Source organism: Nicotiana sylvestris, chromosome 5 (genome assembly GCF_000393655.2).
Source record: "Nicotiana sylvestris chromosome 5, ASM39365v2, whole genome shotgun sequence".
NCBI classification, from domain to species: domain Eukaryota; kingdom Viridiplantae; phylum Streptophyta; class Magnoliopsida; order Solanales; family Solanaceae; genus Nicotiana; species Nicotiana sylvestris.
The window spans coordinates 159860567-159885051 of NC_091061.1; the positions used below are offsets into that span (position 1 = coordinate 159860567).

General features: G+C 43.6%; 1 protein-coding gene across 1 annotated transcript; it reads left to right on the plus strand.

Moving 5' to 3' along the window:
• Nucleotides 1–23391: 23391 nt before the first annotated feature.
• On the plus strand, nt 23392–23850 carry LOC138869567 (uncharacterized). The gene has a single exon (XM_070147194.1). The coding sequence runs from the start codon at nt 23392–23394 to the stop codon at nt 23848–23850; it is 459 nt and encodes a 152-aa protein (XP_070003295.1).
• Nucleotides 23851–24485: the final 635 nt, after the last annotated feature.

The window sequence follows — 24485 nt, forward strand, 5'->3', positions numbered from 1 at the left end:
ACAATGGCTCCGCCCGTGGTGCATGTTGTATCCTCGCCGTGTACACGACTTCTTGTCTCTCCCACTCGAACTTCACCATCTGATGTAGGGTGGAGGGCACCGCTTTGGCTGCATGAATCCATGGTCGTCCCAACAGCAGGTTATAAGATACTGTGGCGTCTAACACCTGGAATTCCATGGTAAACAGGACTGGACCAATAGTCAGTTCAAGTACAACATCCCCCACAGTGGCTGTTCCATTTCCGTCAAACCCTCGGACACAGATACTGTTCTTGTGGATCCTTCCGTGGTCGATTTTTAACTGGTTCAGGGTAGATAGTGGACAAATATTGGCACTTGAGCCGTTATCCACCAATACTCGAGTTACCACCGAGTCTTCACATTTGACAGCTAGGTATAGAGCTTTATTATGCTCCGTACCTTCCATCGGCAAGTCATCATCTGAGAATGTCACCCTGTTCACCTCGAAAATCTTGTTGGCAATGGTTTCCAGGTGGTTTACAGAAATCTCATTGGGTACATGAGCTTCGTTCAATATCTTCATCAAAGCCCGTCGATGCTCCTCAGAATGGATCAGTAATGACAGCAACGAGATCTGGGCCGGTGTTTTTCTCAGCTGTTCGACCACGGAGTAGTCCTGCACTTTCATCTTCCTCAGGAACTCCTCAGCCTCTTCTTCGGACACAGGTTTCTTGGTTGCAACTGGGTTGGTTCTTCTTAGCTCCACCGGAGCAAAACATCGACCTGATCGAGTCAGCCCTTGCGCTTCACAACTAACTTCTTCCACCTGTTTTCCTTTATACATCACCACCGCCTTTTCATATTTCCAAGGCACAGCCTTGCTATCAATCATCGGCAGCTGGACTACAGGCTTTATGGTGACCGGTTCTCTACATACCCCTTTCAACACGACTGCAGGTGTGGGAGGAATCCCTGATATTACCAACTTGTTTGGCTTGGGTTTGCTTGTTATGGCGGACGGGCTCTTTCCCAATATCACTACTGGCTTGACGCCTTCTCCCTGCGACTGTACCCTCGTTCCTCCACTGGTTGAGACTTCTTTCAGGGCGGCCTGGATCATCATCACTGTTTGTGAGGGTTTTCTCAACTCTCCTCCCTCATATACCAACTCAATCATGTGAGTCTCGTGGTGCGCTGGTAGTGGGTTCTGGTTGATGTTAGGAGCCTCCGGTGTCTGGACCTCGATCTTATTGGTGTCAATAAGATCCTGTATGGCATGCCTCAATTTCCAACACTTCTCGGTATCGTGCCCGAGCATCCCTGAGCAGTATTCACAACTTATTGATCGATCCAAATTCTGAGGTGGGGGATTTGGTTCTCGAGTCTGGACAGGACTAACCAAACCCAATTGCCTCAGCTTGTGGAACAAAGCGGTGTAGGTTTCTCCCAACTCCGTGAAAGTTCTCTGTTTCCGCAACCTGTCATTCCTAGCATCTGGATTTCCCCGAAAGCCTGCCCCTGAAGGGTTTCTATACGCCCTCGGTGGAGGGTAGGTGTTTTGTGGTGGTGCATATATGTTCTGGGGAGCCGGTGCGCGCCATTGCGGGCGAACCAGAGGCTGAGTGTATGCTTGGGCCTGGTGTACGGAACAATGTGGGTCTCGAGGTGGATAGAAATTTTGTGGTGGGTTGTATGGGTAGTTTGACCTGAGAGGACTGGGTTGGTTGTAGTGTGGCCGGCCAGCCCTGGACCAACTACCTGCCTCGATCGTGGCAACCTCTTCTTTCTTTCTTCTCAGCGCACCTCCCGTGCCGCTTTGAATAGCTTGGGTTGTGGCCTTGAGTGCCGAATAGTTCAAGATTTTGTCAGACCTCAGACCTTCTTCTATCATGACCCCTATCTTGACCACCTCGTTGAAAGATTTTCCAACTGTTGTCACCAAGTGGCCAAAGTAGGTTGGATCCAATGTTTGTAAGAAATAGTCCACCATCTCTCCCTCTCTCATAGGAGGATCGACTCTAGCTGCTTGTTCTCTCCAAGCGGAACCCGAACTCGCGAAAACTTTCCCCGGGTTTCTTCCCAGTTCTCAATAATGTGAGACGGTCAGGGACTATCTCGAGATTGTACTGGAAATGACCTGCAAAAGCCTGCGCCAGATCATCCCACGTGTACCACCTGCTGGAATCCTGCCTGGTATACCATTCTAGTGCAGATCCGCTCAGACTTTGGCCGAAATAAGCTATCAGCAGCTCATCCTTGCCGCCTGCCCCTCTCATTTTGCTACAGAATCCCCGCAAATGTGCCATGGGATCACCGTGCCCTTCATATAAATCAAACTTAGGCATCTTGAACCCAGCCGGGAGTTGGACGTCTGGGAAAGGGCATAGATGCTATGCTGACCCGGTTGCCCAAACCGTGCAGGTTCCTGAAGGACTGCTCCAGGCTTTTGAACTTTCTCAATACCTCATCCTGTTCAGGGGCCTTGACCAGCTTCTCAATCTCTGCCGGCACTTCCAAGTGTGGACTGTAAGCCTGTGGCTCGGGAGCGTGAAACGTAGGCTCGGAGGGATAGTATTATGTATCGTGAGCCTGAAACAATGGCTCACTGGTCGTTCTTTGCAAAGGGGCTGATGTTGGTCCCACAAAAATGGGAATATTGGGTGTTGGGAGAGGTTGATGGGGTGGTGGAGCTTGGGAATCATGAGGGCTTCTTTCTTGATGATAAAGGGGATTTGGGCGGCTTGTGGAAGGGCCGGAGTGAGGGTATTCTGGCATGTGTCCCAGTGTTTCAGGGCTCTTTTGTGTTTTGGCTATGGCTAGCTGCATTGCATTCATCTCTAGTCCCATCCTTTCAATCTTTTCCATCGCTTCTTTTAACAACTGGCTCATCGGCCTCTCTTCCTCATTACTATTCTCTGAAGTAGTCATGCTTGTTGCTATCGGTCCTTTGGATCTGGTTTGATAGGAGTGTGTTGCCAGAGTTCTTTAACAACTAACTTGTCTGGATCAGACAACAACAAACTTTGTTAGCGTTAGAGTTTAACAGATTTGATCATAACACATAAAGGATGCCATGCTCCTAGGCAGTTAACCGTTTCTACATGCTTTGCTTCGAACAACATGCGTCATCCCGGCTTGCTCATTTGTCCTTTTATTGTTATTTTTGTTTTTTCTTTTCTTTATTTATTAAAGTGGTCGAATCTTATGGGGATTGCCTATGTATCACGTCCCCGCGCGAATCAGACCAGGCGTAGTTCTGCCATGAGGCTAACATTTTCATTTATAAAAAGATGAACAAACATTACACTTGAAAACTTTGTAAGAAAATGTCTTGAAATACTCACATTTAAGTCGAAATAAAAAGATACAATTCTTAACATCTCACAACGTGCCCCACTTTCCACTTGTGTTGTAAATTATTAGATCTTTTGCTCAAGGCGGGGCTTGACCTGGATGACCTACCAACGTACGATACATCCTTTCTAACTCCACTGCTAGATGACGGGAAAAAGTGGGTGCATGCTCTGTAAACCTTTCATAATCCATTCCTTGGCAGTTTACATAACTTTGAGAGGTGTAGACCGCCAGGTCGTGGATCTGTGCTCTGAAATATTGGAGATGTTGGCCTTGATTCTGCAATTGCTGCTGGCGAGTGGTGGCTATATCTCTAATACGGTCTTCACGATCTAGGGCTGACTCTAGTAGAGCTCGGAGTCTGGCCTGCTCTAGTCTCGCCTGCGCTCTTTCTTTGTCAATGTCTGCTTGTTGATGCTCTCTGTACCTTCTTGCCTCTTCTAGTTGTGCACGAAGTTGGTCTTCTGATCGTATCCAATGGTCTTTTTCCTTCTTGAATTGTGCCCTGTCTTTCTCGGATTGCCTATTTTGGCGTTCCTTATCAGATCTAGCTTCTTCGTTTAATTGTTGGATCCTTTCTTTTGCTTTGCTCAACGCCCTTTCATTTGCAGCAAGAACGGAATCATAATCTTGCATTCTTTCAAAAAGATTGGCGATGTTTTTTTGATCCTTCCAATTCCTCATTGGCGTTTCAGAAGCCTTTTTCATTCTCAGAAATCGAGCATGAAGACTTTCATTCTCACAGGCTAGACTTTTCTTCTCGCCTTCAGCTTCTTGTGCTTGCAAATCTTTCTCCAGACTGAGGTTCCTTAGATTTTCCTTTAGGGCATGGATAGTTGCTTTGTACCCCTTTTCTTTTTCTCCCCAGATCAACCGCTCTTGGATTTTATCATTAAAGCTTTGAATATGGGGTCTTTTGGTTGGCCTTCTTAGCTCAGGTTCTGGTACATCATCCACGCGAGATCGTTTCTCGAACCACCTTGCATATCCAGGATTTATCTCACCCTTTGATGTGTCTGGGACTTGAGTATCACTTTTTAAGTATCGACATCCATTCCACATCTGCTGGAGCAGAGCCTCAGGAATAGTGGCCTCTGGGTGCAATTCGATTTCTTGCGTACTCAAATCTTCATCATCAAGAACTACTTGATATCTCCCTAGTTGTCTTAGGACTCTCAATGGCGCATACGGCTGGATGCTTCTCAATCCCAATAGTAGAAGATAACTATTTGAGGTTGACATGTGTATCACTTCCCTCATCGGGAGCTATCCCAAAGTCCATTCAATTTGATTTGCCGTTAAAGCCCTTAGATGAGATACCCATGCTTCTGTCCCTTCTGGAACCTGATAATTTTTTACTCTTTCCTCATAACCCTCGATGCAATTATCGTTGCTTGGCCCATACTGTATGATCTTGGGCTGTTGTTGGAGATGTTCCATCACCCACATTTGCAACAAAATTTTGCATCCTTCGAAGACTTTCGCTCCTGCTTTACATAAGTTAAAGCCCGATAAATGTCTGAGAGAATGATGGGGACAAGGGTGTGGTTTTCTTTGGTGGTGAGGATTTGCACAACCTTTGTGGTGCGAATATCGATTGTTCGCTCTTTGTTTGGGAAGACCATGATTTCTAGAAAAGCCACCATGAAGGCGAAGCGACGGTGAACCTGCCATGCGTCTTTGTCTTGCTTGTTAGTAAGGCCTTTCTCATGAATTTCGAACCCATCTAACTTTCCGAACCTTGAATACAAAAAGTTGAAAGAACAACATCCATTGATGACATTGCTTTTCCTGATTCGACTGCTGATGTTCAGAAGACCGAAGAATCGATGTACCGAGGGAGCCTTTGTGAATATCAAGCTTTGATTCCTTAAACTTCCGTCAAAACCAACATATCCAGCTATCTCCTCTAATGTAGGAGTGAGCTCGAAGTCAGAGAAACGAAAGACTTTGTGAACAGGGTCCCAAAAAGTTACTAATGCCGCAATCAGATCATCACGGGGTTTAACTTTCATAATATCCGGGAGATTTCCCAAATGCTTGATGACCCACTTTTGACCATCTTCGCCTAATTCACACCACCACATTTGAAGCTGGAATAGAAACTCTTCTGTATTTGTGGATGAGGGGTTTTGTGTGGTGCTCATTTTGTATCTGAAATTTAATTTAATAAAGTCAAGACTCATTTTGAAAATATACTCTAATCATTTTCAGTTAAAATTATTTTCAAGATTTAGAACTATTTTGGGAATTTTTCAAACTATTTTCAAGATTAAATACCTTTCAAGATTAAATACCTTTATTTCAAGATTTGAAACTATATTTTATTTTATTTTTTTATTTTTATTTTTTATTTTTTTTTTATTTTTTTTTTTAAAAAACACAACCCATTTTATTCCTCAGTTCTCACCATGATTTCATTTAAGCCGGTCAACAAGCATGTTCGAGGCAAATGAATGCACAGGTAGCAAATAGGATGCATCAGGACGGTCTTTTTATTTCGGGTTCACCTGTCCTAGACAGACTCAACCCCTGTGTTGAGTCTCCAAGGTCGGATGTACATGATGCAAATAGACGTTCCTACTAGGGATCCGGTACATGGCTGAGTTATTCTAGGTAAAAACCTGAGGCATATTGTTCTAAACCTGGCTTACCCAAACGGATAGTTTGAGCCGAAGTGGGGGCAACGTACCGGGAGCACGAAAGTCTACCCGGCCTAGTTACTTGTCCCAACTTCGTCTTATTTGGTATGACTTTAACAGAAAGGTGGGTCACGCGCACGTGTACACCATAAATTTAGAAGACTCAGAAAGAAGAAGGGTTTCGCAACAGTTTTATATACACAATTCAGATAATATTAAAGCGGTAAAAGCATCATTTAGCACACTAAGTATGTAAAAATCAGATAAAAATAAAGCCAACTATAACAGTTACTTTAAGCTCGAATTCTTGAACCCTGAACCAGTGGTTCTGGGTAACAAAACTCCCCAGCAGAGTCGCCAGAGCTGTCACACCTCCTTTTTCCGCACCCGCGAGGGCGTAGGGGGTTTTTTCCAATTAAAGGACAATCGAAACGGGATTGGTTTATTTATTTCAGAGTCGCCACTTGGGAGATTTAGGGTGTCCCAAGTCACCAATTTTAATCCCGAATCGAGGAAAAGAATGACTCTATATTACAGTCTGCGTACCAGAAATCCGAATAAGGAATTCTGTTAACCCGGGAGAAGGTGTTAGGCATTCCCGAGTTCCGTGGTTCTAGCACGGTCGCTCAACTGTTATATTCGGCTTATTTATCTGATTTTAAATATAATTATGAACCATGTGAAAATTTTATCTTTTAACCTCTTTTGTCATTATCATTATTTTTACGAGAATTGCAACGTCGTGAAAACATATCTCGAACCATGTTACATCAATGTACCCGTGGTTATCGATATATCTCGACTCGGTTGAGATTTGGATTTGGGTCACATAAATGTGCACCCGAATTAAGGAAAATAAATTGTTAAAGGCGCGCCTAATGCAACTAGCGTCTTGTTATTTTGGGGAAAGTCGTAAAAATTCGTTAAACGGCACATCCTGAATTCTAAATACTTTAATATATACATGCATCTAGAGGGCCCCGCAGCTTTGTACATTTTGTTTGTCGAGGCTCGTCTCGTTCTATTTTTAAAAGGAATTTGCGACGTCATGGACATGCATCTCGAACCACGTCACAATCAATGTACCCGTGATTAGAAACACATTTCGAATCCGTCGAGATTTGGATTTGGGTCACATAAATGCACACCCGAATTTAAGAAGGTAAAATTATTAAATACGCGCTTAAAGAGGCTATCGCGTTATTATTCCGGGAGGGTCGTGAGATTTGCTAAACGACCCACCTTAGGGACTGAATGCTTCAACATATATATATTTAACAAGGGCCCCGCAATTTGTGCGTTTTTCTTTATTTTTTGTCGAGGCTCATCTCGTCCTTATTTTAAAAGGATATCCTATAGCAACTACGTTTCTTGTTGCGTTTGTCTCTACTAATTGAAAACAGTAGATAGCCCCAGTTAATCACATGCTTGCAAGTTATCTATACAGAATTCCGAGTGCTTGCACAAAATCAGAAGCACGACCACGTACGCAGCCGACCGAGCAAAAATTAAGAGCCCAAATCCAGCCCATGCGTGATGGACCAGACCTGGGCCATTGTTTGTTCGATGCAGGCCTGCTTGGTCTGTTTCGACCCGGGCTCGACCTTCGTGAGGTTGAGATTGCAGTCTCCGTGTTCTTTGTCTTAAAACATGGTTTACCAGTTATATGAAGCAGTTTATCAGAAAGGAAAGAACTTAACTAATAGAGTACGATTTTCATGCTTGGCCTACATTAAAGGACATACTACAAAGTAAAACTAAGTCTAAGATACAACCTATTTCATTGGGAATATTTTCACCTATCAGCATACATATATAAACTATCATTCAGCTAATCTATATTGATATACACTGGGCATACAGGCTACTTCTATTGTCAACACAGGAATGAAAATTATTATACAGTACATGATATCTAATGTAACAATCTATGTATGAAAGTCAACTTCAGGTCTTTTCTTTTTGTATTCATGCTCAATTTTCCAATTACATTTGACAGTGTATTGGTTGTGTACCTGGTATAGAGGACAAAAGAAGAAAGGAATGATCAGCTGGGCAGTATGCAATAAACACAGCAACAGCAGATACACAGCAACAACACAGCAACAAACCAACAACCACAAGTGTTTTCCACAGTCCACAGACAACCAGCAACAGTTTCCAGAACAAAGAAAACCAACAGATGGTCGAGCACCAAACAAGTAATCCCAGAAAAGAGTAGTGAAACAACAGAAATAACAGAGTATTCGATGCAGCAACACCAGCAGTTCAACAATCACAAGCAGCTCAATCAGGGCAAACAACAGAACTTGGCCAAGACAGCTTGACCAATATGAATTCTTCTGTAGTTTTCAGACAGTGTTTGGTTACAGTGTTTCTGGAAATTTCCTTATATTTTTTCAGTTTTCTTCAACTCACAAGACCTCTCTCAAGACTAAAATTTCCAGCCACTTTTAAGTTCTGAAATGGCCTATTTATAAGCCAAACAACCAGTGCAGTCAAGCTGCCTGGATCCTGCCAATTTGCAGACTGCCCATACCTATTAAATCCCACGCCTAAGCATCTTTTTGATGCCAGCCATTTGTTCCCCACGCTTGGCCTTATTCTTTAATCAAGAATTATGGGTTCATTTGAGTATTCATTTTCAACCCCCATACTCTTGTGTCTTGTTCCCCATTTGCATTAGTTTAATCCTAAATTAGTACCCTACTTGTCAGCTCAGTTAAACTAAGCTTTTTCCTGTTTTTCTCGAACCCCAGACTACCCTTGTTAACCTTGATTATTACTACCCTAAACCCCTTACAGCATCAGGGCATTTTGAACTTCTGAAAGTTCAATTCAAGACTGCCCTAGCCTGATTCTTTTAATTTGTTTACAATGCAGTTACAAGCTAGTAGTCACAGCTAATGTCAAGCATCCAATTAACAATCAACAGGTTCATTCACTTACGTGAAGTTGTACGAATTAGAATATTTGAACATTCAGTCGTAGGAAGTTAATCGACGACATTTATCAAGTCGACTATACTAATTATAACAGGTAACAATCAGTCGTTCATATAAACCACTACATACAGGGACCTGAAGGGCTTCAGACAACTTTGGTCAATCACTGGGAACCTATATAAGTTATTTATGCGACGACTATCCTAATCGGACATGTTTATCATAGGATACGTTCAAATCACACATAGAAAACAATCGACCAAATAAAAGGTCTTTGACAGAGATGGAAGAAATCCGAATGAAAAAAAATAACAAAAATAACAAACAAACACAACGAAACATGCTGACAACTTAATTAGCAGTTGAATAAAACAAAAAGGAAAAGAAAAACTTACCGAGAAATGTCAAAACAAAATTGATCCAAATCTGACTCAACTCTGACCCTTTGAGGCCGAACAAACTTTAATCAGGGTGTTCTCACATGAGAACACCTTGATTAAGGTCTATTAGACCTCAAACCCCCGTTAAGGCTAGCCGGATTCCCCAGGTTCATGTGTTCTAAGGTCTGGATTTTCAGATCTGGTTTTTTAGAAGTTGTGGGTAGATTCGGACCAAACCAAGCCTGGTTTGGTCACGAGGGGGGTCAGGGGAGTGTCTGGTATGAAGATGGTGAGGTTTGGTATAGGTCCGGGTTCGACTCGAATCTTCAAATGAAGATTCGAGATGAAGGAAGGGGATTCGAGGCTAGGGGGTAATAGATCCATGTTCAGGAGAGTGAGGGGGTCCTAGGGTGTTCAGGAGGTGGTCACCGGCGTTCATGCCGCCGGGTTCTGGTGAAGGGGAAACTAGGGCGGCTGCTAGGGTTTCGGGGGTTTCAGGGCTTGGTGAGGAAGGAGCTGAGTGAAGGGGGGTTTCGACTAGGGGGCGTGGGGTGTGATAGAAAGCTTATATATGGTCTAGGGGTTTAGATCTAAGCCGTTGGATCAGATGATCTCAACGGCTTGGATCTGATGGTGAGGGGTGAGACGAGGTCGTTTGGTATTAAAACGGGGTCGTTTGGGTTTAAGTGATGGATTGGGTTGGACCGGCTAAATAGGTCGGGTCACGGGTGCGGATGTGGACCGTTGGATCAAGAGGCTTAGACGGATCAGATCGACTTGCCTGAAACGGCGTCGTTTGAATTGGTGCTTGGGCAGGCCGGATTTGGACTGGACTTGAGTGCCGATTTTCGGCCTATTTCTTTTCATTCTTGGGCCCAAACCGATTTTCAACTCTTTTCTTTTTTTTCTTTTTTTCTAATTTTAAAACAAAAAAATGAAAAATAACAAATAAATAGTAAAACAAACGAAATTAAAACAATCAACAATGTAACACTTCAACACCATTATCACACCAAATTAAAATGTTCAAGTAAGTTAAATCACAACCTAGAACGAACAATGCACATATATTTTTGAATTTTCTTTTAACTACTGAATTACGGTTTGATTACTATGACAGACATACCTTGTGTTTTGACTGATAAGATCAAAAAATGCAAAAAAAAATGGGATGAACCACAAATGACTAGCAGTACATGTCATGAAAAAATTGGAATATTTGTACAACGAGGTCACTGGTCACTATTTTTGTTTTCTTTTGGAGTGCTTGTCCGTGAAGCAAAAATCACGTGCTTACAGGGATCCCACCAAAGATAACAATACATCGGCTAAGCCTCGACCCCAGGTTCAAACCGATGAAACAAAAGAGAAGGCCCCAGTCCGAGGTAAAACATGCATTCATAAAGGAGAGGTAACTAAACTTCTCAAAATAGGGTCCATTAGGGAGGTAAAATACCCCGAATGTAGCCAATGTAGTCGTAGTCCCTAAAAAGGGAATAAACTTAAAATGTGTGTGGATTACAAGGATTTGAACAAGGCATTCCCTAAAGACTCTTTTCCACTGCCTAATATCGGTCGCATGATCGATGCCACAGCTGGCCAATGAGATCCTTACCTTTCTCGATGCCTACTTCGGGTATAATCAAATTCAGATGAACCCGGAGGACCAGGAAAATACCTCGTTTATCACCAAGTATGGAACTTATTATTACAATTTAATGCCCTTCGGGATAAAAAATGCAGGAGCTACTTACCAATGCCTAGTAAATAAGATGTTCGAATAACAAATAGGTAAGTCAATGGAAGTTTACATTGATGACATATTGGTTAAGTCCCTGCGCACAGAGGACCATTTGGCTCATTTGTAGGCAACGTTCTAGATTTTTAGGAAATATAACATGAAACTCAACCTCGAGAAATGTGCTTTCGGAGTTGGCTCAGGGAAATTCCTGGGCTTCATGGTGTCAAATAAAGGGATCGAGATCAATCCCGAAAAAATCAAGGCCATCAAAAACATCACCATCGTGGACAGTGTAAAAGCCATGCAAAGGCTAACCAGACGGATAGCTGCCTTGGCCGATTCATTTCGAGGTCGTCAGATCGAATCCACAGGTTCTTCTCCTTACTTAAAAAGAAAAATAATTTCGCATGGACCCCGGAATGTCAACACGCATTGGAGGAATTGAAGCGATACTTATCGAGCCCACCTCTGCTCCACACTCCGAAGGCAGATGAGAAGCTGTACTTATACTTAGCAGTGTCTGAAGTAGCGGTAAGTGGTGTACTAGTTCGAGAAGAGCAATGTCACGACCCAAATTTCCCATCCTTGGGAGTCGTGATGGCGCCTACTAATGTGAGCTAGGCAAGCCAAACCTTTAGTCTAATTACTTCATTAACCAATTATTTCTTTTTAACAAATATAAGACGATAACGTAGTAATAGCGGAAATTCAAATTTCAAGCGGAAGACAACAATAAGATTTATGAAAACTGCATCTATTACAAATACTTAAGCCTTAACTACCCAAAACCTGGTGTCATAGTGTCACAGACTGTCTAAGATTGCTACATACATGGTCTGAAGAAATAACAGTATACAGTTTCTGAATAAAAGGAAAATGAAATAGGAAATAGGGACAGAGGGAGACGCCAGGACCTGCGGACGCCTGCAGGTGTACCTTGGGTCTCCGGATGGATTGAAGGAAGCCTCCAAGCTACTGTCCAAAAGCTGCTCCGGGATCTGCACATAGTGCAGAGTGTAGTATCAACACAACCGACCCTATGTGCTGGTAAGTGTCTAGCCTAACCTCGGCGAAGTAGTGACGAGGCTAGGACCAGACTACCAAATAAACCTGTGCAGTTATATATAATATATAGCGGAAAGTAAAGCAGAATAACCATTTAAATATGGGAGGGGGAAACATGCTTTGGGGAATAACAGGTAAAAACAAAATGTCAAAAGAATTATAAGGTACCAAAGTCCAACTACTAACAAGGATAAGGAAAACAAAGGCAGATTTCACTTTCATTTCACATCTCTTGCATGCGTGCACCCGATCCCCATTTCTCATATCTTGTGGCAGGTGTGCCACCCGCTCCTATTTCATGTATCTCGTGGCAGGCATGCCACCTGATCCCATTTCACTTATCTCGTGGTAGGCGTACCACCCGCTCCAATTTCATTTATCTTGTGGTAGGCATACCACCCGCTCCCTTTTCATTTATCTTGTGGTAGGCGTACCACCCGCTTCCATTTCATTATATCTTGTGGTAGGCGTACCACCCGCTCCCATTTCATTATATCTTGTTTCATTATATCTTGTGGTAGGCGTACCACCCGCTCCCATTTCATTATATCTTATGGTAGGCGTACCACCCGCTCCATTTCATTATATCTTGTGGTAGGCGTACCACCCGCTCCCATTTCATTACATCTTGTAGTAGGCGTACCACCCACTCCCATTTACAAGCCAACAATAATCAGAAGGATTCCCGGCAAGAGAACAAGAGCAATATAACAACTTCCTGACAAGGGAACAATGATATTTCAACAACATCCCGGCAAGGGAACAATAATATCAAACAAACATCCCGGCAAGGGATCATTAATATCAAACAAACATCCCGGCAAGGGAACAATGGAGATAATAACATATGAAGCGTAATAAACCACAACAGAGTCATAACAAATATAATACAAGACTCACGAGCATGCTTGACCCCAACTTATAGATACTCGTCACTATGCCTATACGTCGTACTCCACAACTAACATATAGCAAATAAGACACAACTCCTAATCCCTCAAGCTAAGGTTAGACCAAACACTTACCTCGATGCCACGAACATAATTCATGATTCAATTATAACTTTACCCCTTGATTTCACCACCAATTTGCTCGTATCTAGTCACAGGTTACTTAATTACATCAATAAACGCTAAATGAATCAACCCTAATGCATTAAAATGAGTTTTCTAAAGTTTTACTCAAAAAGTCAAAATCTCCCCCGGTCCCACATGGTCAAAACCCGAGGTTCGAACCAAAACCCAATTACCCATTCACCCACGAACCCAAATATATAATTTGTTTTAAAATCGGACCTCAAATCGAGGTCCAAATCCCTTATTTTTGAAAAACCTAGGTTCTACCCAAAACACGCAATTTCCCCCATGAAAATCATTGATTTTGAGTTGAAATCATGTTAAAAGATGTTAATGATTGAAGGAAATGAGTTAAAATTAACTTACAATCGATTTGGAAGAAGAGTTGTTCTTGGAAAATCGCATAAAGGAGTTTATGTTTTGAAAATATGTGAAAAATGGGTTTAAAATCGTCTAAATATAAAGTTGCAGGTCGCAGGTATGGGAAATGGGAACAGGGGTTCGCAATTGCAAACCCCGACCTCTGCTAACTTGGGAATTGCAAAACAGGGTTTGCATTTGCGAACCCTTCAGAAATGCTGGACTTTCGCATTTGCAAAAATAGTGTCGCATTTACGACTTCGCATTTGCGATACATAGGTCGCATTTGCGATCACTGGCCCATTGGCAAATCTTCGCATTTGCGAGCCAAGGCAGGCCTGGGCTGGTTTCGCATTTGCGATCCAGGCTTCGCAAATGCGAAGCCTGCAGGCCTGGGCACACCAGCTAAAATTCTGCAATTTTTCTAAGTTCCAAATGCACCCCGTGGCCTATCCAAAACTCACCCGAGCCCTCGGGACTGCAAACCAAATATACACACAACCTCAAAAACATCCCTCGGACTTATTCGTGTATTCGTATCACCAAAATAACATCAGAAACATCGAATTAAACCTCAATATCAATGAAATTTATCAAAACTTTTTAAACATCAAATTTTGCATTTAAGGTCCGAATCACGTCAAACGGATTCCGTTTCTTACCAAACTTCACTGAATCATCTTAAATCATATATAAGACCTGTACCAGGCGCCGAAACCAAAATACGGTCCCAATACCAACATGTTCTAATCAAAATTCATTTCCAAACTTTATAAACAATTTCAGAAAACAAGTTTCTTCAAAAATTCATTTCTCGGGCTTGGGACCTCAGAATTCGATTCCGGGCAAACGCCCAAGTCCCATATTTTCCTACGGACCCTCCGAGACCGTCCAATCACAGGTCCGGCTCCGTTTATCCAAAATATTGATCGTAGTCAAATTAATTCATTTTATAGTCAAAATTTATCATTTTTCACAGATTTTCACATTTAGGCTTTCCGGCTATGTGCCCGGACTACACACGCAAATCGAGGTGATGCTAAAAGAGGTGTTTAAGGCCTCAGAACGCAGAATTCATTTTAAAACAAGTGATGACCTTTTGAGTCATCACATTCTCCACCTCTAAAATAATTGTTCGTCCTCGAATGGACAGAAGAAAGAAGTACCCGAGTCGGGGAAAAGATGGGGATAATGGCTCCGCATATTGGACTCGAACTCCCAGGTCGATGCCTCAGGAGGGTGACCTCTCACTGCACACGAACAAAAGGAAAACTCTTCGATCTCAACTAACGAACCTGCCGGTCTAGAATAGCTACCTGCTCCTCCTCATAAGACAGGTCCTTGTCCAACTGGACAATGCTGAAATCTAACACGTGGGATGGATCACCGTGATATTTCCGAAGCATGGACACATGAAACACTGGATGCATGGCTGATAAGCTCGACGGCAATGCAAGTTTATGAGCCACCTCTCCCACTCGATAAAGAATCTCAAACAGGCCAATGAACCTAGGGCTAAGCTTGCCCTTCTTCCCAAATCTCATCACGTCATTCATAGGCGACACTCGAAGCAATACTCGTTCACCGACCATGAATGCTAAATCACAAACTTTGTTATCGGTATAACTCTTTTGCCTAGACTGAGTAGTACGAAGCCTATCCTGAATGATCCTGACCTTGTCCAAAGCATCCTGAACTAGATCCGTACCCAATAACCGAGCCTTTCTCGGCTCAAACCATCCAACCGGAGGCCGACACCGCCCACCATACAAAGCCTCATAAGGAGCCATCTGGATACTCGATTGGTAGTTATTGTTGTAGGAAAACTCTGTTAAAGGAAAAAACTAATCACACGAGCCTCCAAAGTCAATGACACAAGCTCGGAGCATATCCTCCAAGATCTGAATGGTCCGCTCGGACTGCCCATCCATCTGAGGATGAAATGTTTTGCTCAAATCAACCAGCGTGCCCAACTCTCGCTGAACTGCTCTCCAGAAACGTGAGGTAAACTGCGTACCTCGGTCTGAAATGATAGACTCGGGCATACTATAAAGACGAACAATCTCCCAAATATAGATCTCAGCTAACCTCTCGAAAGAATAGGAGACTGCCATAGGAATGAAATGCGCTAACTTGGTCAGCCTATTAATAATGACCCATACTGCGTCGAACTTCCTCCGAGTCTGCGGGAGTCCAACAACGAAATCTATAGTGATCCACTCCCACTTCCACTCGGGAAGCTCAATCCTCTGAAATAAACCACCAGGCCTCTGATGCTCGTACTTAACCTACTGACAATTCAAACACCCAGACACATATGCAACGATATCCTTCTTTATTCTCCGCCACCAATAATGCTGCCTCAAATCCTGACACATCTTTGTGGCGCCCGGATGAATAGAGTACCGGGAACTATGGGCCTCCTTTAAAATCAACTCTCGGAGCCCATCCACATTAGGCACACAAATTCAACCCTACAATCTCAAAACTCTATCATCACCAAAGGTAACCTACTTGGCACTTCCGTGCTGCATCGTGACTCTGAGGACACATAAATGGGGATCATCATACTGCCGATCTCGGATATGCTCTAATAAAGAAGAACGAGCAACTGTGCAAGCTAACTTACGGCTGGGCTCAAAAACATCCAACCTTATGAACTGACTGGTCAGAGCCTGAACATCCAAAGCAAGCGGTCTCTCACCGACCGAAATATAAGCAAGACTGCCCATACTGGCTAACTTCCTACTCAAAGCATCAGCCACCACATTGGCCTTTCCCGGATGATATAAGATGGTGATATCATAGTCTTTCAACAACTCCAACCACCTTCTCTGCCTCAAATTCAACTCTTTTTGCTTGAACAAATACTGTAGACTCTTGTGATCCGTGAACACCTTACATGCCACGCCGTACCGATAATGCCTCCAAATCTTCAACGCGTGAACAATGGCTGCCAACTCCAAATCATGAACCGGATAGTTCTTCTCATAAATCTTCAACTTCCGCGAAGCATAGGCAATGACCTTGCCATCCTGCATCAATACCGCACCAAGTCCAATACGAGATGCATCACAATAAACTATATAAGGCCCTGAACCCGTGGGCAAAACCAACATCGGTGCCGCAGTCAGAGCCGTCTTGAGCTTCTGAAAGCTCACCTCACACTCATCCGACCATCTGAACTGGACACCCTTCTGGGTCAACCTAGTCATCGGGGCTGTGATAGATGAAAACCCCTCCACGAACCGACGATAGTAGCCTGCCAATCCCAAGAAACTCCGAATCTCTGTAGCTGATGCTTGTCTAGGCCAGTTCTTAAATGCCTCGATCTTCTTCGGATCAACCTGAATACCCTCTACTAATACAACATGACCCAGGAATGCAATTGAACTTAACCATAACTCACACTTCGAAAACTTGGCTTACAACTGACTATCCCTAAGAGTCTGAAGAACCAATCTAAGATGCTGCTCGTGCTCTTCCCGGCTATGGGAATAGATCAAAATATCATCAATGAAGACTATCACGAACGAATCCAAGTAAGGCCTGAACACTCGGTTTATCAAATCCATAAAAGCTGCTGGGGCATTTGTCAACCCGAATGATATCACCAAGAACTCATAATGCCCGTACCGAGTGCGAAAAGTTGTCTTAGGGACATCGGATGTCCTAATCCTCAGCTAATGGTAGCCAGATCTCAAGTCAATCTTCGAAAATACCTTGGCACCCTGAAGCTGATCAAACAAATCATCAATCCTCGGCAATGGATACTTATTCTTGATTGTAACCTTATTCAACTACCGATAATCAATACACATTCTTATCGATCCGTCCTTCTTCTTAACCAACAACACCGGCACACCCCAAGGCGAAACACTGGGTCTAATAAAACCATTCTCAAGCAAGTCTTGCAACTGCTCCTTCAACTCTTTCAACTCGGGCGGGGCCATACGATACGGTGGGATAGAAATGGGCTGAGTGCCCAGAGCCAAATCAATGCAATAATCAATATCCATATCGGGTGGCATACCCGACATGTCTGAAGGAAATACCTCAGGAAACTCATGAACAATGGGCATAGAATCAATAGAAGGAACCTCAGCACTAGAATCACAAACATATGCCAAATAGGCTAAACACCCCTTCTCGACCATACGCCGAGCCTTCACATAAGAGATAACACTACGGGTAGAATGACTAGGAGTCCCTCTCCACTCTAAAAGAGGTAAACCCGGTAAGGCTAAGCTCATAGTCTTGGCATGACAGTCCAAGATAGCGTGGTAAGGTGATAACCAGTCCATCCCTAATGTTTCAAAATCGACCACGTCAAGAAGCAACCAATCTACACGAGTCTCAAGACCCCCAATCACGACTATACAAGAGCGATGGACTCGATCTACCACAATAGAATCACCCACCGGTATAGACACATAAACAAGATCACTCAAAGAATCACTAGGCATAACCAGATACGGTGCAAAATAGGATTACACATACGAGTATGTAGACCCTGGATCAAATAAAACTGATGCATCTCTATCACAAACCAGAACCGTACCTGTGATAACTGCATCGGAAGCCTCAGCCTCAGGCCTGGCTGGAAGAGCATAACACCGGGGCTGGGCCCCACCACCCTGAACTACATCTCTGGGCTGGCGTACTGTTGGCTGGCCTCCACCTCTAGCGGCCTGAGCTCCACCTCTAATATCTCTACCTCTACCTCTAGCACCTTTACCCCCACCTCTAGCTGGTTGGGCGGGCGGGCTGTGGAACACCTGGTGCCTGAACCATGGCACGGGAACCCTGATGCTGAGAGCTACTCAATGCTCGAGGGCAATACCTAACAATGTGCCTCGTGTCACCACAAGTAAAACAAGCCCTCAGCTGCTGGGCCTGACGACCCTGGAAACTCTGAAGTGGCGGTGCACTGATAGGACCTGGGGATGCACTGTAGGACTATTAATCAAAATACTACATCTGAGAACCACGGCCACCTGAAGCACCGTGAAAAACCTGAAGTGCTGACTGAAAAGGCCTAGGAGGATGGCCCTACCATATGAATCCCTACCTCTAGATGTGGTACCACTGAATATACCTGAATGACGAGGCCTCTTGTCCGACCTATGACCACCTCCCTGTGACAGAACCATCTCAACTCTCCGGGCCATATTGGCCGCCTCCTGGAAAGATATCTCACTCCCAGTCTCCCTAGCCATCTGAAGACGAATCGGCTGAATAAGTCCATCAATGAACCTTCTCACCCTCTCTCTTTCTCGGTGGAAAGTATGATAAGAGTATGACGATCCAAGTCGATGAATCTGGTCTCATACTGGGTAACAGTCATAAAACCCTACTGGAGGCACTCACTGCCTCCGATAGGTCTCTCTCTGAGTGATGGGGAGAAACTTCTCCAGAAATAGATGCGTAAACTGCTCCCAAGTCAAAGTTGGTGATCCGGCTGGTCTAGCCAAATAGAAATCCCTCCACCAAGTATTGGCGGATCCAGACAAGCAAAAACTGGAAAAATTGACCCCATTGGTCTCAACTATCCCCATGTTCCTAAGAACCTCATGACAGCTGTCTAGATAATCCTGGGGATCCTCAGTAGATGCACCGCTGAAAGTAGTAGTGAAGAGCTTGGTGAACCTATCCAACCTCCACAAAGCATCGGTAGACATAGTTGCTCCATCGCCGGTCTAAGCTACCACACCCCGCTGAACTGCTCCAACTAGATGAATCGCTGGAGTCTGAAATTGGGGAGCTACCTGCTCCGGAGTGTGAGTAGCAGGAGTCTAGGCTCCTCCTCCATCCTGAGAGACGGCTGGTGCTACAGGAAGAAATCCTGCTCGAGTGACATTCTCCATGAGGCCCACCAGATGGACCAGAGCATCTTGAAGAACTGGGGTAGCAATAAACCCCTCTGGGACCTGAGCTGGGCCCACCGGAACTACTGGGGCCGAAACTTCATCATCAAAGTCAACCTGAAACTCCACCACTGGTGATGATGCTTGGGGCTGAGCTCTGCCCCTACCTCGGCCTCTAGCACGGCCTCGGCCTCGCCCTCTGCCCCTCGTGGGAGCTGCTGCTGGGGGCTCGGGCTGCTGGTCAGTGGATGAGGAAGCGCAGGTTCTCGCCATCTACGAAAGAACAGAGTGGAAATTCAATTAGAATTGAAAAAACCAAACTGCACGATAGGAAAGAATAAATGTGAAGTTTTTCCTAACTCTGTAGCCTCTGGGGATAAATACAGACGTCTCCGTACCGATCCCTCAGACTCTACTAAGCTTGTTTGTGAACTGTGAGACCCATGTAACCTAGAGCTCTAATACCAACTTGTCATGACCCGGATTTCCTACCCTTGGGAATCGTGATGGCGCCTACTAATGTGAGCTAGGCAAGCCAAACCTTTAGTCTAATTACTTCATTAACCAATTATTATTTTTAACAAATATAAGACGATAACGTAGTAATAGCAAAAATTCAAATTTTAAGCGGAAGACAACAATAAGATTTATGAAAACTGCATATATTACAAACACTTAAGCCTTAGCCACCCAAAACCTAGTGTCACAGACTCTCTAAGATTGCTACATACAAGGTCTGAAGAACTAACAGTACACTGTTTATGAATAAAAGGAAAATGAAATAGGAAATAGGGACAGAGGGAGACGCCAGGGCCTGCGGACGCTTGCAGGTCTACCTTGGGTCTCCGGATGGATTGAACGAAGCCTCCAAGCTACTGTGCAAAAGTTGCTCCGGGATCTGCACATAGTGAAGAGTGTAGTATCAGCACAACCGACCCCATGTGCTGGTAAGTGTCTAGCCTAACTTCGGCGAAGTAGTGACGAGGCTAGGACCAGACTACCAAATAAACCTGTGCAGTTATATATAATATACAACGAAAAGTAAAGCAGAATAACCAATTAAAAATGGGAGGGGGAAACATGCTTCGGGGAATAACAGGTAAAAACAGAATGTCAAAAGAATTATAGGGAACCAAAGTCCAACTACTAACATGGATAAGGAAACAAAGGCAGATTTCACTTTCATTTTATATCTTGTTGCAGGCGTGCACCCGATCCTATTTCTCATATCTAGTGGCAGGCATGCCACCCGCTCCCATTTCACGTATCTCATGGGAGGCGTGCCACCCGGTCCCATTTCACTTATCTCGTGGTAGGAGTACCACCCCCTCCCATTTCATTTATCTTGTGGTAGGCGTTCCAGCCGCTCCTTTTTCATTTATCTTGTGGTAGGCGTACCACCTACTCCCATTTCATTATATCTTGTGGTAGGCGTACCACCCACACCCATTTCATTATATTTTGTGGTAGGCATATCATCCGCTCCAATTTTATTATATCTTGTGGTAGGCGTACCACCCACTCCCATTTCATTATATCTTGTGGTAGGCATACCACCCGCTCCCATTTCATAATATCTTATCATAGGCGTACCACCCGCTCCCATTTCAATATATCTTGTGGTAGGCATACCCCCGCTCCCATTAACAAGCCAACAATAATCACAAGGATTCCGGCAATGGAACAAGAGCAATATAACAACTTCCCGGCAAGGGAACAATGATATTTCGACAACATCCCGGCAAGGGAACAATAATATCAAACAAACATCCCGGCAAGGGATCATTAATATCAAACAAACATCCCGGCAAGGGAACAATGGTGATAATAACATATGAAGCGCAATAAACAACAACGGAGTCATAACAATTATAATACAAGACTCACGGGCATGCTTGATACCAACGTATAGATACTCGTCACCATGCCTATACATCGTACTCCACAACTAACATATAGCAAATAAGACACAACTCCTAATCCCTCAAGCTAAGGTAGGACCAAACACTTACCTCGATGCCACGAACACAATTCACAATTCAATTATAGCTTTAGCCCTTGATTCCACCACCAATTCACTCGTATCTAGTCACAAGTTACTTAATTACATCAATAAACGCTAAATGAATCAACCCAATGCATGAAAATGAGTTTTCTAAAGTTTTACCCAAAAAGTCAAAAATCGCCCCCGGGTCCACATGGTCAAAACCCGAGGTTCGAACCAAAACCCAATTACCCATTCCCCACAAACCCAAATATATAATTTGTTTTGAAATCGAACCTCAAATCGAGGTCCAAATCCCTAATTTTTGAAAAACCTTGGTTCTACCCAAAACACCCAATTTTCCCCTTGAAAATCATTGATTTTGAGTTGAAATCATGTTAAACGATGTTAATGATCGAAGGAAATGAGTTAAAAATTAACTTACAATCGATTTGGAAGAAGAGTTGTTCTTGGAAAATCGCCCAAAGGAGTTTGTATTTTGAAAAGATGTGAAAAATGGGTTTAAAATCGTCTAAGTATAAAGTTGCAGGTCACATGTATGGGAAATGCGAACAGGTGTTCGCAATTGCGAACCCCGACCTCTGCTAACTTGGGAATTGCAAAACAGGGTTCACATTTGCGAACCCTTCAGAAATGATGAACTTTCGCATTTGTGAAAATAGTGTCGCATTTGCGATACATAGGCCACATTTGTGATCACTGGCCCATTGGCAAATCTTCGCATTTGCGAAGAAAATCTCGCATTTGCGAGCCAAGGAAGGCCTAGGCTGGTTTCGCATTTGCGATCCAGCCTTCGCATTTGCGAGCTCGCATTTGCGAGCCAGGCTTCGCATTGCAAGCCTGGGCACACCAACTAAAATTCTGCAATTTTTCTAAGTTCCAAATGCAACGCGTGGCCTATCCAAAACTTACCCGAGCCCTCGGGGCTCCAAACCAAATATATACACAACCTCAAAAATATCCCACGGACTTATTCGTGTACTCGTATCACCAAAATAACATCAGAAACATCGAATTAAACCTCACTATCAATAAAATTTATCAAAACTTCTTAAACATCAAATTTTGCATTTAAGGCCCGAATCACGTCAAACGGATTCCATTTCTTACCAAACTTCACAGAATCATCTTAAATTATATATAAGACCTGTACCGAGAGTCGGAACTAAAATACGGGCCCGATACCAACATGTTCTAATCAAAATTAATTTCCAAACTTTATAAACAATTTCAGAAAATAATTTTCTTCAAAAATTCATTTCTCGGGCTTGGGACCTCCGAATTCGATTCTGGGCATACGCCCAAGTCCTATATTTTCCTACGGACCCTCCGGGATCGTCCAATCATGGGTCCGGATCCATTTACCCAAAACGTTGACAGTAGTCAAATTAATTCATTTTATAGTCAAAATTTATCATTTTTCACAGATTTTCACATTTAGGCTTTCCGTCTATGCGCACGGACTGTGCACGCAAATCAAGGTGATGCTAAAGTCGTACCCAAGTCCCTGTTTATTACGTAAGTCGGACCTTAGTAGGTGCTAAAACTAGATATCCACACTTAGAGAAATTGGCACTTGCATTAATAAGTGCGTCTAGAAAATTGAAGCCATATTTCCAATGTCACCCAATATGTGTGTTAACCACTTATCCACTCTGAAATGTTTTGTACAAGCCCAAGTTGTCGGGCCGATTCGCCAAATGGGCCGTTGAACTTGGCGGGTACGATATCGAATATCAACCCCAAACAGCTATCAAGTCTCAAATTTTAACAGACTTCGTGGCTGATTTTACGCCAACCCTCGTACCCGAAGTGGAAAAGGAACTTCTACTAAAATTGGGTACATCATCGGAGGTATGGACCCTCTTCACAGATGGTGCCTCGAATGTGAAAGGGTCCGAGCTTGACATTGTTTTGAAGCCACCCATAGGTAGTACAATCAGACAATCTATCAAAACTTCTAGGTTGACTAACAATGAGGCCGAGTACGAGGCCATGATTGCAGGTCTCGAGCTAGCCAAAAGTTTGGGGGCAGAAGTCATCGAAGCCAAGTGTGACTCTTTATTGGTGGTGAACCAAGTAAACAAGAGCTTCGAAGTTCGAGAGGGTAGAATGCAAAGGTATTTGGACAAGCTACAGGTAACATTGCATCGCTTCAAGGAGTGGACTCTAGACCATGTGCCTCGAGAACAAAATAGTGAGGCCGATGCACTTGCAAATTTGGGGTCATCAGTCAAAGAAGATGATATTATCCCGAGAACTGTCGTCCAGCTATCGAGATCTGTGATCGAGGAGGGTCACACTGAGATAAACTCCACAAGCTTGACTTGGGATTGGAAGAATAAATATATTGAATATCTAAAGAACGGAAAGCTCCCAACAGACCCTAAAGAGTCAAGGGCCCTGCGAGCCAAAGCCGCCCGATTCACATTAGATGAAGATGGGACGTTGTAATGAGGACTTTCGATGGACATTGGTGGTATGCTTAGGGCCGAGGGACATCGATTATGTTTTACGAGAAGTCCATGAAGGCACTTACGGGAACCACTCCGGCGCTAACTCTTTGATTCACAAAATCATCAGAGCAGGATACTACTGGATATCATGGAGAAAGACACCAAGGAGTTTGTTTGAAAATGTGATAAATGCCAATGGTTTGCATCGATTATCCATCAACCCGGAGAACAACTTCACTCAGTCCTATCCCCGTGGCCATTCATGAAATGGGGGGTGGATATCATCGGCCCTCTACCAACGGCCCTAGGTAAAGCTAAATTCATTTTGTTTATGACTAACTATTTTTCTAAATGGGTGGAAGCAAAGGCCTTCGAGAAGGTCAGAGAAAATGAAGTTATAGACTTCATCTGGGATCACATCGTGTGTCGATTCTGGATACCTGTTGAAATCGTATGCGACAACGGAAAGCAATTCATCGGCAGTAAGGTAACGAAGCTCCTCGAAGAACATAAGATAAAAAGGATCTTATCGACGCTATATCACCCAAGTGCAAACAGATAGGCTGAGTCAACGAACAAGACCATTATCCAAAACTTAAAAAAAGGGTTGAGCGACGCTAAGGGGAAATGGAG

Coding starts and splice junctions, on each gene's coding strand:
- LOC138869567 (XM_070147194.1), top strand. CDS start 23,392: ATGATTGCAGGTCTCGAGCTAGCCAAAAGTTTGGGGGCAGAAGTCATC.